At 40.1% G+C, this 16,911-nt stretch overlaps 1 protein-coding gene across 4 annotated transcripts in view; it reads right to left on the bottom strand.

The window, feature by feature from the left end:
* ctnnd2b (catenin (cadherin-associated protein), delta 2b) overlaps positions 1-16,911 on the bottom strand; it is a 134,583-nt gene that overhangs the window by 102,738 nt on the left and 14,934 nt on the right. For all 4 annotated transcript variants that reach the window (XM_030074864.1, XM_030074866.1, XM_030074865.1 and 1 more), the window contains exon 2: positions 9,826-9,938. In XM_030074864.1, coding sequence (XP_029930724.1) covers positions 9,826-9,938 — 113 coding nt within the window. The remainder of the gene's footprint in view (positions 1-9,825; positions 9,939-16,911) is intronic.

Raw genomic sequence — 16,911 nt, 5'->3', positions numbered from 1 at the left:
TTTTGTCCTTGGTTGACAACATGATAACTGGTTATAGACTGGATCATCAATATTTTTAGACATACTAAGTGAGGAACTTCAGACAAAATGTTTTTTTCTGAGAATGGAAAAATCATTCCTGTCAAAAGCTTCACGTGTCACTGCTGAATTCACATGTCGTATGCTTGAAGGTGAGGAACTGCAATTAAATGACTATACAGGTGTTTTTACATGTTTTAGCCCATTTACTACTACACATAAATATGTTAAATTACTAGAGCATACCATACTTTACTAATACTTTAGATTACTTTATATTTTGTATATTTGCTCTATTAATTACACTTTAAACATTCAGGTGGTGAGATGGACCATAATATTCTCTGCTGTTGATACTAGATTTGGAAGTGGGGCATTAGAGTTTAGTTCCTCAGACAATCTTCTCTTCAGGAAGAGACATATTTCACTGTGTGGGCCTCAAATGCAGCGGAGATGAGTTGTGTATTCACATGCTATTGATAAAAAGAAAAACCTAATTTCCAATCTGCTAGTTAGCCATCTTATTATAACTTTTTAAAACAAGAATGAGCCAAATCCACTGCATCCTTTCCATAATGCCTATGTTAGCATATTTATTGTCATGTCTGTGGTTGATTTTCTGACCAAATAACAGGATGTTCACTGAGATGGATTACCAATCTCAAGCAAGTTTGAAGTCTCTGCAAGCTGATCTTCACACTGGACTAAAATGAATAGAAACAACTGGCTTCCTGGAAGGTGTAAATGTATTGAAACTTCTAAACAACTATGCAAAAAACATGCAAAGCTTTACTTCTCTGTGTGTGCTTGCTATTCTTTCCAAATTCTGCTGGGATCTTCAGAACAGCAGGCTACCTATCACACATGTTCAGTGTTTCATAATACTACAGTTGGAGTGATGGTGATGTAAAAACTGACATGCAAAATCAATAAAACAGCCACGGCACCAAACAGTCTCTGCTTCCTTCTTTCTCTGACAACATGTCTCTTCACTGTTTCTCTCCTCTCTTCTCAAAGTCTGTCACTCTTTCCCTTCTCATCCTCAGCCCTCTCTTTCCTCTGAATATTCTGTATCATTCTTCAGTCCTGGAAGAAACCATATAATTCACCTGATGTATAGTCAAGAAAAACAAGATCCACTCTACTGATCTACCTTCCTACCCTGGCTTTCAGTATAAAAGTAGCCTATTTGCCAGAGTGATTCAATAGCCTAAACGTAATACATTCCATGTTATGCAAAACTGCTTCGCTAACTCAACCTCATTGTAAAAGATTCCCTACAAATATTATTTTTTTTCAGGTAGATGAGTAGTGGCAAAGGTTGCAATGCTGTAACACAGAGAAAGTGAGTCTCACTCGATACGAGGTAAGAGTGCTGCTTGGTGTTAGGAGTTGGATGTCTGTCTGAGTGACTGGTTGATTGACCTGAATTTGTCTCCTGATAATACCATGCTGCACCGTGCCAAAGAGGTGCTATGTGGAACCATAATGGATTCTTCCGAACAACAGGAAAGAATGTGATCTGCTGGTGAGGGGAGTGGGTGGTAAGGGACCAAATCCTTTCAAAAATAAAACAGAAAACAGTTCTTGGGAGAGCCACCCCCCCCCCCCTGTAAAGACCTCTCCTGAAACACTTTCCTCACACTGTAGGCTAACCTGGCAGTGTGTGCTGAGAGGAATCAAAGAGAGAGCTACAGTGCTGTGAGCTGGCAGCTGAGCGTCCTGACAGGTTCTAGGTAATGGGCCCTCACTGGGCTCACTGGATGGGTCACATTTTGCCGCCAGACAAACAGCAGTGAGTCTCACCGGGTATTACGGTTAACAGCCAACGCTCATGTACACACACGGTGAAGAGGCACACGTTCACCGCTCAGTGGCCAGACGATCTCGCAGCCGTGCATCCCATCGCCAGATAAATGCCGCATATGTGCACAGCCACACGAAAAGGCTGACAAATGGCCACCCTGGGAGGTTTAGTGTCCTCAGCCGGCACCATGATGTGGCCGCCGTGGTGCCACCAGAGCACCGATATCCATTTACTGGGTGTGTACTAACTGTCAGGGTTCTTCTTGGATGATTAGTTAAACGGACGGTAGCCAATGAGCAGGTAGACAGCAGGCGGACGGAGGTAGATAGAGAGCGAGAGTCGAGTGAGAAACAAAAGAGCCAGACATGACTCCTTTGCTTAGGCATTTTAGATTTAGCTTGTTTTGTTTTATCCAAATCAGGCAATGGCATGCTTCTTTGTTGTATTAACACACTGGTTCAATTACGCTGTATGCGGCAAAATATCAAGCACACCATAATTAATCAAATACAGACAGACAGATAAATGGGTAGAGAGAGATACACACACAGAGAGAGGGAGATAAAATGATGCTGTTCTTGTTTGCTAGTGAGTGTTTCAAACCTGTGGTGATTTAATTTTGTTCCTAAGCAAGTGACAAGCTGTTAATTTAATGTATTGACATTTTGGTTTGGTTACATTTCACATGGTAACATAAAAGTGAGCATAAACCACGCAGGAGCAGCCTTTGCCATCATTGGTCAGATATTTAATGCAGAAGAAGGAGTCTTCTGAGGGGTACAACTCATCTTTAAGTCAGAATTTGCATTATCCACAGACACAGATCACAGTTTTCTTCTTAAAGTGCTCCAGGGTTCGTTTAGAAACATACCAGGGCCATGATCTCAGAAAGGTCTTTGTCTGGTCTACAGCCAAGGGCGACTGCTGTGTTTTCATATGTACAAATGAACCCAGCTAACAGGGACACCACTCCAGGGTTCAAAATAAACACTCTAAACCAATTTGATATTTAAACTGCAAGTGTATTTCTCTAGCAAACTAAGACTGTTTTGCGCAAAAGGGGAGTTTAGAAGTTGAAGCGGAGGTCAGAGAAAGATGGCAGGAGGAATGCAGACAGACAGAGCTATAAAAGAATGTGAATACAAGAGTGAAGAGAGAGAAAGTGAGATAATTGGAAAAAAATAAGGGAAATAAAGAGAATGAGACTGAGAAAGAATAACAAAAGGGGAGGAAGAGAGGGAGAGGAAGAGGCTTTACCCTCAGGCAGAAAACAGCAGCTTCTTAAGCTGAGGTCATAGCTGGTAAAAAAAAAAAAAAAAAAAAAAGAAAAAAAGAAAAAAAGCAAACCATACAACAAAAACAAAGAAACCACAACCACAGGCGTGTCGAAGCAACTGCAGAATGATAGCTCAGAAATTATGCCACTTTAGGTATCTTATTTCCTTAATGTGCAGCAGTGAAATATGTGAAACACTTGTTGCACATGTTGCTTTGACATTGACATATTGAGTACAATAAAAGAATAAATATTGACTCCAGCTGACTGAGTCATCAAGCCATCTAGGCGCTGGCAAACTACAAACTGTAGTAAAATAGAATAAATAAAATAGAATAGAATAGCCTTTTTGTACGGGATGGAATGAAGCTAAAACTCAGTAACTCAACCTTGATGGGGACATTTGATTTTTAACTGAATCAAAGCACATTATCTAGCACATCAGAAAACGTAATGCGAGTAGATTATCTTGACATCAAGCTTGACATTTCCTCTGTTCTTTTCCTTCCTTAATCTTTGAGGGATAAGATAAGGCTATAAGAAAAACTGAACTGGCTCTTTGAGGAGTTAAATGTGTGACAAACTTGAAATTTGGGGCGGAACGTCCCTTTAACTGATGAGGCAACATATGTTGCACTCTTCTTTCAGCTAAAACTCTTGTTTCAGTTTGACTGATAAAGCAACACACACATACACACACACACACACACACACACACACACACACAGAAGTGATAAAGCAGCAGCATATGCCGTGGCAGACACTGTGACCTGTGGTGACTGATTAAGACTGGAAACAAAGGCAGTGCTGAGGAGCTCATTAGCACCTCTGAAGGCCTTTATCCTTCACAATGCAGCAACAGGAGCAGATTCCTTAACTACCAGCACGCCCACAACCACAGAGCTTCAATTACATTCATTCACAAAATTCAGCTTTCTGTGATTGCACCTTCATTGCATGGACACAACGCAGTCCACTTATAAGTTATAAGGTAAGTTCTGTAACTGCATCCAGAGACTCTTAATAAACTTAAACATAAATCCAAATATTAAAGACAACCCAACTGTTAAGGATTATTCTTCTGACTCCTTGTAACTCCTCTATCTTACAGTAAAGCCACTGGAAACTTTGATTCGTGATTCACATATTTTTTGTTCTCTTGTAAAGTTTTGGGGCTTACAAAATCCCTAATGCAAGACAGAATCAATGGTGTAGTTTGAAGAAAAATCTTACCAAAGCTTGCGGTATTTTTCTTCTCTCTTGTATTAAACAGGACAAGCTCATGAAAGGCTATCCTGAACACAGTGAAACGGTATTCATGCTCCCTTTGTTTTGCCTCTTTGCTATCTAGCCCAGCCATCAGCCGTGGTGTCTGGCAACTGCACACAGCCATTGTGTTGCCCCCGGTTGTAACACCACTGCTTCTACTATATCTACTTTGTCTCTGTCCATGAACCTGTAATGCCATCAGGATGGAGAAACTGGAACTGCTCCACTGGGAATCATTTGGAAAAGACAGCGAGGGTGTCTGTGAAATCAGCCTCACAGCAGCTCCAGATTTCACATTTTCATGGCATTACAGATAGATGTCATGAATGTCTTTTGATATTAAGATCATTCAGTAAAAGGTATATTTTAATTCATGCTCTGATAGCTTTTATTTCATGCACTAAATTTTGGCGAGGATTGATGGAACTGACCATCTGGACTATAAATCAGACAGTGCTCATTTTTCACAGCGCACACTGCAAAGTTGCAACAACAACAACAACAAAAAATCACAATAATTGTTGCATATATCTATACTTCCTATTTGTGTTCATACAACATACAGTGCTCCAGAGTGGCTCTAAGTCACCAGGTCATGACATTTTGATAGTGCAATGCTGTGGTAATTCCAGCTGAAACATGATGTTGGGGTGGTACGTAACATGGGGATGAACTCTTCAACAGTGGATGAGCTGGACCAGAGGAAACATGGAAACAGAAAGGCAGTGAAGCCAACTGCATACAAAGCGTAGCTGGTAAAGCCACCCAATGCTAATTCCTTGTGTTTAAGTGTCACAAATTCTGGATTCTCCAAAATGAAGAAATTCACCCACTGATTCAACCATGATGTCTTAAAAAAAGGATAGAGGTTTTGAGGGGTGAACAACATTGTAAAGTGGTATAAATGTAACAGGTGCATGTTATTAGAAGAATTAGTTAAAAAGGTAGGAAATCATTTTTCATTTAATTGTGACTATAGTGAACATTATGCCAGTGTTCCTTTAACAGCTTCTTAATCCAAAAATGGGTTGCAGACTTGTTGCCGCTAGGTTCCAACTCTACATGGCAACACTACTAGCATATTTTAATAAGTCCGGTTCCCTGGGCGACACTAAATATACTTGGTTTGGGTCCTGGTCTGAATATGAAGAACTTCCACTATGGTGCATAATGCAGTACTCAAATATGTACCGATATTGCTAAGGAAGTCACACAGGTCTTAAAACAGTACATATAAATGACCAATTAATACCAGTCATATTACACTGAATACAACCTTAAAGACAGCAGGGAGGCGGGAGGCATTCTGTAAGCAAGCAGGACAACATCACCATAAGGACAATAAGGAAGAAAAATATACTGTGAAAATATAATATGTACTGTTAGTCATGAATGTTAAATGTAAAGTGATATTTATTGTCTACTATAGTGTATAGTATAAACATCTTGCACACCCCGTTGCACTGTATGTGAACTGCTGTTGTCATGTTGTGTGTCAGTATGTACTGTGCTACTATGTGAGTGACCTTTTACATGTGTGTCAGCAGAAGGGAGCTTACTTTTAAGTGTAGCTTCAGAAACCTCAGTTACTTCACATTGGAAGAAGCTGCACTTCAGCAAAAAGGAAAGGAATTACACTTAGAAAAAGTGAAAAACACAATCTGGCTTCATCACAGGAAGAAGTGCACGTATTTTTGACTTTCTTTGGGGTGGACTGTCCACCTAGACCCAAATCAAAAAAGCACAATTTGTATTCTTCATAGAAAAAATTGAATGAATAAAAAGTAAAGAAATAAAATGGTCTTTGTTACATCTGAGTTGCTTATTTTCTATAGTTAAAGATACAGTAGATGGTAGCTGCAATAAATTACCCATACAAAAAATTATAAATTAATCAAAGCACCCCAAATGTGAATTTAGTTGAACTTCCACCAAGCTACAAATATAGTTTGTATTGTAATTGCTGATTGCTTAAATGTTGCTAATTGTCTCAAAATGTTTTGTCATCGTGTTCAGGTTGGGCCAATCTGTCTCTGGGGTAGTCACACTACGAGCATTAATGAAGAAACTGTTAAAGAATTCAACAGCAACAAGGCAACTGTTAACACTATTAATGTTACAGCAGTAATTGAACAATAAATCCTACATGCTTTGGGCACTACAAGACTCCAGCATATTGCCTGTGGGCTCACGCTGTTTGCCAAGCCATTTGTCCGTTCGGTAATTACCAACCAGTCAAACAAAGTGGATGGACTATAAAGAGCAATGCAAGACAGTGTAATCCACAAGACGGTCCGCTCCACACTGAACAATAAATCCATCAAATCAAGTTGCAAGATGCCAGCCTTCATTCCATCTGTGTGCAGCTGTGTGATGAAGGAGATTTTTCTTTTTTTTGCAACTCCACACCTCTTCCATCTCCCGCGTTCCTGCCATTTTAAACAGGGTCCTCTATTTCGTCCTATGACAGCTTTTAGGAGCTAATGTGTGCAGTTGTTAATTAGACTTGTGAATGAATCATTTCTCAACCATCTTCCTGCTCTTTGTTGGTCCACTCCTCAAAATTGAAATGAGATTTACAATGCCGGCAGATGAGTAATTAGTTTGAGACGGATGGAATCCCCACTCGGTTAACAGAATCAAAGAGGAGAAAAGACGATGGAGCATGTGTGTGTCTGTTTATGTATGTGTGTGTGTCTGACTGTGTGTGTGTGTGTGTGTGTGTGTGCATGTGTGTGAAAGAGGGGAAGCGCGACAGAGAGATGGAGGCAGAAGGTTTAATCGTGTTACATTGTCCTATGAGGCAGGCTAAGTGCATTACCACTATTGTGTCAGGAGTGTTGTTTTCACACTGTGACGAGTATGGAATCTGTACAATGTGCTCTTTGGGCTTTGGTGAAGAGACGAGGCTGTGGTCCAAACTCAATCAGCAGCAGATAATATGAAGCCCTCTTCACATTGTGTGCAGCCCAACAACCCCCCACCCCACCACCCCACCCCAAACACACACACACACAGACACAAAATAAGGCTCTAAGCTAGCTTATTTATCATGCTCAACTGTTCTTTCAAACAGACAATCGATAGCATGTTATGTTTGCAAAAATGAGGATTCTTGTTGTGTTGTCGGACCAGAATCAAGAATCATTTAACCTGTCTACAAATGTCTGCTTCGATCAGCCCGGTGTGGAATACTGGCATACTTCGGTACAATGGTGCAACCGAGGCAGAGGCGATCAAGAAATGATAATTTCTTGAAGAATTGCCTGCTACTTTGCTCTGCACTGCTGCAACAACTAATATGTAGTGGATATAATTTATTTTTGTCATCCGTGCTTTTGAAAAGCAAAGAAGCGAGGGGAAGTCAGATTTCAGCAATTAACAGTGTGCATGACAGAGGGCCAGGCCTATGTCCAGTGAGGATGGGTGTCGCTGAAATATTTTAAGAAATATGTAGGTGATGTAAAGACTTTTGCTTTTTGTTGTATTACTGAAAAACATGGAGGAGAGGACTGCAAAAATACGCCTATGAATTTTATTCAGTTTAAACCAGTGATTCCCAAATCACCTGCCCTGTAAGTTTTTGTTCCAATTTTACTCTTGCACAACTGATCCAATTAAGGGCCACACCTTTTGATACATGCCCTATTCAGGTTACAGATGCTCTATAAAAAAGATACCACAGTAGAAACTGCACCAGTGGTATGAAATCGTATACACTTGTGGTCTCCTAAGTGGGTGTGGTCATCTCTACCCCCCATCCTCCCACTCATTTGGAAGCGCTGTCAGAGACAGCTGGTGCTGGCAACACAGTGCAGTTGGGTGAATGTGATACAGCCACTAGACTCCTGAAGGGGCAGGACTCCCTCATGACACAGACACAAGATAGGACTCTACAGTAAACCATCTCTCTCTCCTAAACTCCTGATCAGGTTAATCTGTTTCAGTCAGTCAGAATTCCACCCTTAATTGGATTAGGTGTGCAAGAGTAGAGCTGGAACACAAACTTGCAGGACAGTGGGTCCTTGATGAGATGGATGGATTGAGAACCACTGATATAAACTACAGACCTCAAATGTATCAAAGTTTAACCAAAGTAATTTCTTGGAGGCTGGGCACATCCTGAAGGCAGAAGGATTTTCACTGGTTGAGTTAAAATCTCAGTGGGAGGAGCCTGAATACTTTGTCAGAACAGGAGATACCTAACCGCTGAACCATGACACAGAAGAAATTCTAAGCCAAACTCTCATCAAAATAGTAAAAATAATATGCAAATACCAGTATTATAGGAAACTAGTCAACCTAATTATTCTATTTTTACCAAGCATGTCATGCTAGGTTGTCGGCAAGGGGACTGAATATTGCTCCAATGTTAGGCTAAATTTTGGCGAGGAAAAAACTGGCATGGTCATTTTCAAAGGGGTCCCTTGACCTCAAGATATCAGGATGAAAATGGATTCTAAGGGCACCCATGCGGCTCACCCTTGCAGACATACCCACCGTATGCTAATCCCATGCAGTTTGGGGCACAAACCATGCAGGTGTTTGCATGCAGGACAAATGTGTTGTTTTGGCCCATTATAAACTGGTGTGTTTGTGCAGACTGGGGCCTAAACAGTCTTGGAGTTGCATACATTGGGTTTGACAGAAAGCTGAGACTCTAGTAGATTCAGTGAGCTGAATTTTATTCATGTGTGATGATGTTAGCCTCCACAGTAGCCATTTCATTGTAGTGAGAGAATTTTTTGAAACTTGAGGTCACTGTATGTAATGACCTATTGTGACCTTTACAATAATCACAGCCTCATGAAACTTTACAACCACAAACTAGAAACCTATTCAGACAATTCTGACAATGACTGGTTTTCCTAGGTATACTGACAATAAGGGGTAGTGTGTGATAGATTTCCAGTACAGAATTCACACCATCCAATCACTGAAAAATGTAATTCTTACAGAATCACATACATAGGCTACATACATACAATTATATACTCAATGAATGAATAAAGAAATTTTTAAAAAATGTATGACATGTCATCTAACACTCTCTCTCTAAAATGGGTCTACAGAAAGGGGAGAAATGGTAAGTGCTTAATGTCTCAATATTAATGCAGTAATAATTTATTCATGTTAAAATGGGAAACGGCACCTTTCATGTAGCCAGTTCTAAAGCCAGTCACCTGCAAGAGCCCAGCTGATAGACACAGGTACTGTACACAGGGAGAGGAACTGAGGGGTGTGACAGCGCCAGGAGTGGACAACACACACACATAAAGCACGCGCGTGCGCACACACACACACACACACACACACACACACACACACACACACACACACACACACACACACAGACACACACACACACACACACACACACACACACACACACACACACACACATATACACACACACACACACACACACACAGACAAAGCACACACACAAACACACCTGATGCTAGTCATGCTTCCAGTCTCAGAGCCAAGCTTGCATCTCTCCAGTTGAGTGGCAACAATCTGTCGTTCGGCTTCCAGCTCCCTGGTCAGACGTTCAAACTGCAACTCCTGGAGAGAGAGAGAGAGAGTCAGACACAGAGACAGTCAAAATCAACACTGTCAAAACAAACTGGCTATTTATTCACTGTCACATTTAGATTCATCCTGGATAGGGCTCTGGCTCTGTTGTTTCTATCACATTTGCAACTGTTGTGAAACTGACTATAGAGTCTGGTGGGAAAACAATCCCGATCCCGCGTCCAACAGTTTCACAGTGCCAGACTTTTGTTGTTGAGGAGTTGGGCAGTTTGATACACTGCTTACGGTGCTGAAATAAAGTAAAATATTCTTCCACAAACATTACAAGACAGATTTTCTTCATGCACTGCTGCACAAACTGTGGCATGAAGCCATCAAATGCGATATTCATTATTCTGCTACTGAGAAATTTGTCAAATAAATGAGGAGGTTTAGTTATTTTCTTTGACATAAAGTGTCAGTTTCATGTGAAAGCAACAGTCTAATACTAACGCTTGTCTGACACATCATCTATATACAGTACTCTGTACTCTAATTGTATGGGTTTGCACTGTGCTGTCACCATGCAGCGGCAGATCATCACCCCTTGTTTAAGACCTTATGTAGCTGCAGAGAAACGCCCTTTGCAGGAACACAGTCATCCCTCTGTGGGATCTATGTTTACAGTGATTAGCTGGATCAGTCAGAAATTCATGATCTGAATTTGAACATACACAACTTAGAATGGTTAAGGTTAGTCTTTCAATCAAGCACCAGACTGACTTAACAACCACCAAGTTAACCCTTCTGTTGTCTTCGGGTCAAAATGACCCGCCACTGTGTTTAAAAACACAGAAAAAAAACCCTAAATGATATTTTTTCAACTTGAAATTTGATGACTTTTCCTAGATTGACCCCTACATTAGAAAAAATGAAGTGTTGCCTTTATTCATATTTCCATGTGAGCTGTACAAAAAACTGTACTAATATTGTCTTCGGGTCAAAATGACCCGACAGTTGAAATCACAGTCACAGAGTCAGTTACACACCACAAACTGTGAGAATGTTTTAGTTCTGTCTAATATTGATCAGTAGCACACATAAAAATGACAAGACATGTGGTCTTTACCAACAGAGGGCACTGCCTGTGACCAGCTCTGACCCAAGCAGGTGGCACTACAGGTGTGAGTGTCAAGAAATGCGGGAACAGACAGGCTCTCAAGATCAAAATATAACAATGTTGCCACCTTCTGTGTGTGTGTGTGAGCAATTTCAGACCCTACAGAGGGTAAAATGTGCGGGAAAGCAGGTGCAGGAACGTGCAGGGTCTCATGATTGAAATATTACAATGTTGGCACCTTGTGTGTGTGTGTGCGTGTGTGTGTGTGAGCAGTTTCAGACCCTACAGAGGGTAAAATGTGCGGGAAAGCAGGTGCGGGAACGTGCAGGCTCTCATGATTGAAATATTACAATGTTGGCACCTTGTGTGTGTGTGTGTGTGTGTGTGTGTGCGCGCGCACGTGTGTGTGAGCAGTTTCAGACCCTACAGAGGGTAAAATGTGTGGGAAAGCAGGTGCGGGAACATACAGGCTCTCATGATCAAAATATAACAATATTACCTGCTGTCCAAGATACACTAATTCTAAGTTGAGACTCTGACCTGGTGGTGGCGCTAGAGGAAGAGGAAAGGGTATAGGGCCACCAAAATCAATAGGGTTCATCCTCAAGGTGTCATAAATATGTCCAGAAAATTTGAAAAGATTCAGATGAAAGCTTTTAAAGATACACTAATTTTAAAATTGAAAGTTTGACCTGATGGTGGCGCTATAGGAAAGGTCATGGGGTCACCAAAATAAAGAGGCTTAATCCTCCTGGGTTCATTAATATCAGAGACATGGATAAATTTCAATCTATATCCTCTTTTGAAAAAATTCAGATACAAATTTTTCAAGATATACTAATTCTAATTCAAACATTTGACCTAATGGTGGCGCTACAGGGAAAGTCCCACGGTCACCAAAATCAATAGGGGTCATTCTCAGGTGGTCATGAGTGTGTCCAGAAAATTGGAAAAGAATCAGATGAAAGCTCTTTATTTTAGGGAAGTTTAGTGAAGGCGGGTCATTTTGACCCGGAGGACACGGGGAGTAAACAGAATATGAAGACAACACAAGGGTTAAATTTGAATTTACCCACGATAACATCCAACTCTCTCATCTGTACTCCCTATACCCAATTCTCTTGTTCATGGAATACTCACAACACTCAATCAACTTATTCACATTCATACTGCAGCGCTTGATTTTGGCAAGTCATTTTCTTTTTTTTTTTAAGTACTTGCCTCCAATGGGCTTAGTGAACAATCTACCGCATTAATCCTTATTTGTATTCATATTCAAGAGTTGCGTTTCTGCGTTTCATATTCAGTGTTACAAGAATAAAAGTTTGAATGCCAGAGGTGACAGCAGATCTGCAGGGCAGCTAACAGTGGAGGCTGACAGATCCTGAGTTCCTGTGAAGGTCTACACACTACAAAGTGAAAACTTCTACTCTCAACTAAAACAGAGTTTAAAGGAACTCTTGAGATAAATGACCTTACTCTTGATACTATCCAAGTGAGATGAAAAACCGCTATTTAGCTGATACAAACCAGCAGCGGCTTCACCTTCACGATGATGAAAAGCAATTACCATTTCTGTCCGGTGCTATGATTTAGCTGAACACTATGGCTGATTAAAAAGAGCTATTTTACCAATATGTGCAAAAAAAAAAAAAAAAAAAAAAAAAAATCAAACCAGTTACACTGTGGAATGTTTTAAATCAAGTGATGATCACAGTTATATCCTAGAGCACAGGTTCTTAAATTATGGTTTGGAGCCAAAAATCGGTGCCTGACATTTTTCTGGTGGGTTTCCAGATGATAAAAGTGCTGCGATTGTAATAAATCATTAAAGTGCTGATATTAAAATAAATAGCAGGTCCCAGGGTGCAGTTTGAGTACAGAGGGGCCAGAGGGGAGCGTCAGTGAAGGAACCTGAGAGCTGGAAAAGTGTCAGTTTAGGGGCTGTGGGTGAGGATATTTTTATTGTTTCATGTAGCTCGACGGTCATATTGTTGATGCAGCATGTCATTAAGCATTAGGTCAACGTTTCAACTCTTCCTCCTCTAGTTTTGGTAGAATAATATGCCAACCGTGTTTATTACTACATAACATTACAGTAGTTACTGTCAGTTAGCATCATATGAGTAATAGTAGCTACAAGGTGTAGGCTACTGTAAGCCTATATAAGTATGAATTTAATTTAATCTCAAACAGATGGAAGGCTGATAAACAAAGGTTCTATATTATGGGGGTTGTTCTCATTAACCTCATTGGTTGTTGCACATAGTTTGCAGTTGTCTTTGAAATGTTTGGTGTAATGCTTCAGTTGCATGAACTTCACACAAGTCCTTCCTCATGAATGCAAACAAGTTGTAAGAAAATGTTTCATGTGTAAAGCTGGCCTTACAGCAGTAGAGGTATGTGCTGTCTTGTAGTTCTCTTTTTATTTGTGAGGTTTTCCTATTTTACTATTTCTTATACCTCCATTATTTTTGACTGTTTTAAACTACTCTCGTTGGAAAAGCAATTTGAATTGTCAATTAAAATGTGGATCTGCCTGGAAAGCACTTTGAGCTGCATTTTTTACTTTGCATTAGTTTTATTTACAGGGCTAAATTACTAGTGTAAAATTGTTTTCCTCTGAATAAAAGTGACAAGTTGCTCGTTTAAAATGTACTCCTTTGTACTCGTTTGAAATGTATTCCTTTAATTGTGGCTAAAAATAATAACAACATAATAATTACAAACAAAAACACAGTCAGCCTCACTAACTGTTGTCTGTGAGCAGCTCCACATTGACCAGTTTGTGAAGCTATGCTTATTTTAAACAATCTAAAATGCAGCAAAGTACCAGATCTCAGTGAAAACTTCATAATAAAACTGTAAGAAACCCTCAAAAACATACAATAACATGAATTAACTAGTTCAAGTACTATATCATGAGTATGTGTAACTAGTTATTAATTATTAATGGAGGCTGACATTATCTAGGAATAGGAATATAGGAAGTCAGCTTATCATCACATTTGGGTTTAACAGCTGTTTCTGGTTGAAGTCTGCTGTATAGGAAAAGTGTTGTCAGTATGCATCTCACACACACACACAGACTCAGACACACTTTATAGACCAGAGTATAATTTGAATTTCGTCCCAGGGTGAGACTAAATTTACTCAGTTTGGGTCACAGGCTAGAAAAAGGCGAGGAAACGTTTCCCTTGAAGTATTTCATCTCCCTGCTAACAGCAGCGGCAGGGCTAGATAGCTGCTGTCTTTTTTCACTCCTCTGTCATGCTTATGAGGGAAAGGGCACATTTCAGAGTGCTCTGTGAGAACCACTGAGCTGTGTTATTTTCAAGCACAGAATGGGCATGAGAAATAGCCTGTTGGACTTCTAACAGTCAGCTAACCAAATCATATGCTGTTTACTGCCAAATTAAACCAAACTCGGCAGCTCTGTCCCACACAAATTTAGAAAAGCAGTCATGACGCAAAAATGTTGGGAACAAGTCCCTGCTACTCTGCTAAGAGCCTGATTTTACTGTTTGCACTTTGTGACACAGTCAAAATAATATCTATTTGAATTGCTTAACTTATGAAGTGCTGTAGCTCTGTTTTAAAAACACTTTATTAATATTATTACATTGAAATGACTGACAAAACACATTTACAAGTCAGAAAGAACACCCATTTTCTTCATAATCTGTAATTTGTGCCTGGAAATAGTGATTGGGAATGGTGTGCTAGTCGATGGGAGCTTAGAAGCTGTTGATGCCTCAAGCAAAACCAGACTCTCCACCATGATGATAGAATTTGATTAGAATAAATCAGTGATATAATAAGATAACAAATTTCACTGTAATTATGCACTGTGTGCTCTGTCACTGATATCAACTGGACACACACGTGCAAACGCACACACCTAGAGGCATGCATGCAACACGTGTGCATGTGTGCATACGTACACAAGCACAGACATATGCAGGCACACTGACACAAAAATACATATGTGCACACACACCTGGATTCATGCACAGACCACAAAGACACACATAAACACATGATCTGAAGCCAAGTCACCAGAAAAAAAAATGTTGGCATTTTACATTTCTGCAAACCAAAGATACGTTGAAATGTCACATTTTCAGGTGCTCCAGAGGCTCAGGTGGTAGAGCGTGCACCATGTATCAAGGCTGAGTCTGACCCTTTGCTGCATGTCATCCCACCTCCCTCCCCTACCTTTCCTGTCTCTCTACTGTCATTATCAACTCAAGTAAAATAATAATAATAATAATAAAAAAAGTCACGTTTACAGGTTTTGTGATGTAAAAAGCACTTATTTTGGACCTGATACATGATTTGGACCTTCTGCAGACTGCGGTCCAAATCCTGTATCAGGCAAGACCTGTGCTCGTTTTTATTTATCATTAGCTGGCTATTATTAACAAACCATAGAAAATATTTCATAACATCACCCATGACCTTTTCCTACCCTTAACCATGTAGTTTTGGTGGCTAATAATGAAACAAACAAAAGTGGCAAAAGTAGCTCACAAGCTAACGTTAGCTTTCCAGCATGCATAAACATTAACAGTTGCGTGGCAATGCAGACTTCACCACATTGGGTTTAAGTCTAGATGTCGATATTTGGTTCAGAAATGTTGACACATTTGCTGGTTTGCAGAAATGGAAAATGGCAACATTTTATTCTGGCAACTGGATTGCAATCTGAACATGCATCCAGAGCTAAATAAGGACATGGGGGCCGTGTAGCTTCATGTGCTGCAAGGCACTAACACAACCAAGGTTATGGCTTACACCCTCCATTGTCTGTATCTATGACAAAGCACTTTGCATAAAAGCATCCACCAAACAAGTGATCTGTTATGCTGTTAAAACACAAACTTATGTATATTATATGAGCAGCCATGGCAGAGTCTGTTGATGTGGACATATGTAGGTTAACACACACCGCTGTGAAGCTCCAGCCTAAAGTGTGTCTCCTGTTCCCCGCCTTGCTCTGGTACATGCATCAGGATGTATGTTTGCACACATTTGGATATGCTTTAACAAATACAGCAGGAGATTTTGGCTCATTGGTCAGCTTATGCATTAACCAATGAGTACATAAACACTAAAATCATCCTTATGTTCCCGGTAGATCTGTAGTGCTCCATGTCAGCACTTCAGCATACATGTTAGGTAATAAGAGGCAACAAGCATTATTTATAAACTAAGAAAATGAAAACTGGTAGCAGGTCTAAAGCTAAATTATGAAATATAAAATGTTTTCAACTGTCAGGAACTATTTCCCTTTTTCCATAGAGCTAATGGAGCTAAACCTCACTCTGCTGATGATATGCAGCTGCTTATTAAGCTTATTCATTAATCAAGAGGCCATGTAATAGAAACTTCTTATGGCCTAAGTTGGATAATGCAAGCTGCCTGCTACCACTCAGCATAACGTAAACTGAAATGTTAGCATGGAGCATTGGAGTGAAAAATCTACTGGGCATACATGGCTGAGCTTGATGTCCATGTTCTCATTGCTTAACAGGTAAGTCAACCAATGAGGCAATGTTCCAGAGACCAGGTGTATTCATCATGCACAAATACTGCACTGGTTGCAAAAGTCATAAAAATCTGTTTTCCAACTGCTAGAATTGGGTAGCCTCCGCCGTAGCTTATAGCCAGCCGCATCTGTATTTGCATCTTGAAAAACATTTTTCATATGTCTGACTTCTTGCAGTCAAATCCATCCAAATAATCTCATCAGCTGATGCAACGAGAAGAAAACTGAGGGAGAAAACAACCACTTCGAGACACCAAGAAGCAGCAACTCACAGAAGATGAAGGAAAAGATGAAAATCCAGGGTTTTTTATTTATTATTTGTTTATTTGTTTTTGGTTTTCCCTCAGCTGAGG

Source organism: Myripristis murdjan, chromosome 17 (assembly GCF_902150065.1).
Source record: "Myripristis murdjan chromosome 17, fMyrMur1.1, whole genome shotgun sequence".
NCBI classification, from domain to species: Eukaryota; Metazoa; Chordata; class Actinopteri; order Holocentriformes; family Holocentridae; genus Myripristis; species Myripristis murdjan.
This window is presented reverse-complemented; position numbering and strand designations above follow the sequence as displayed.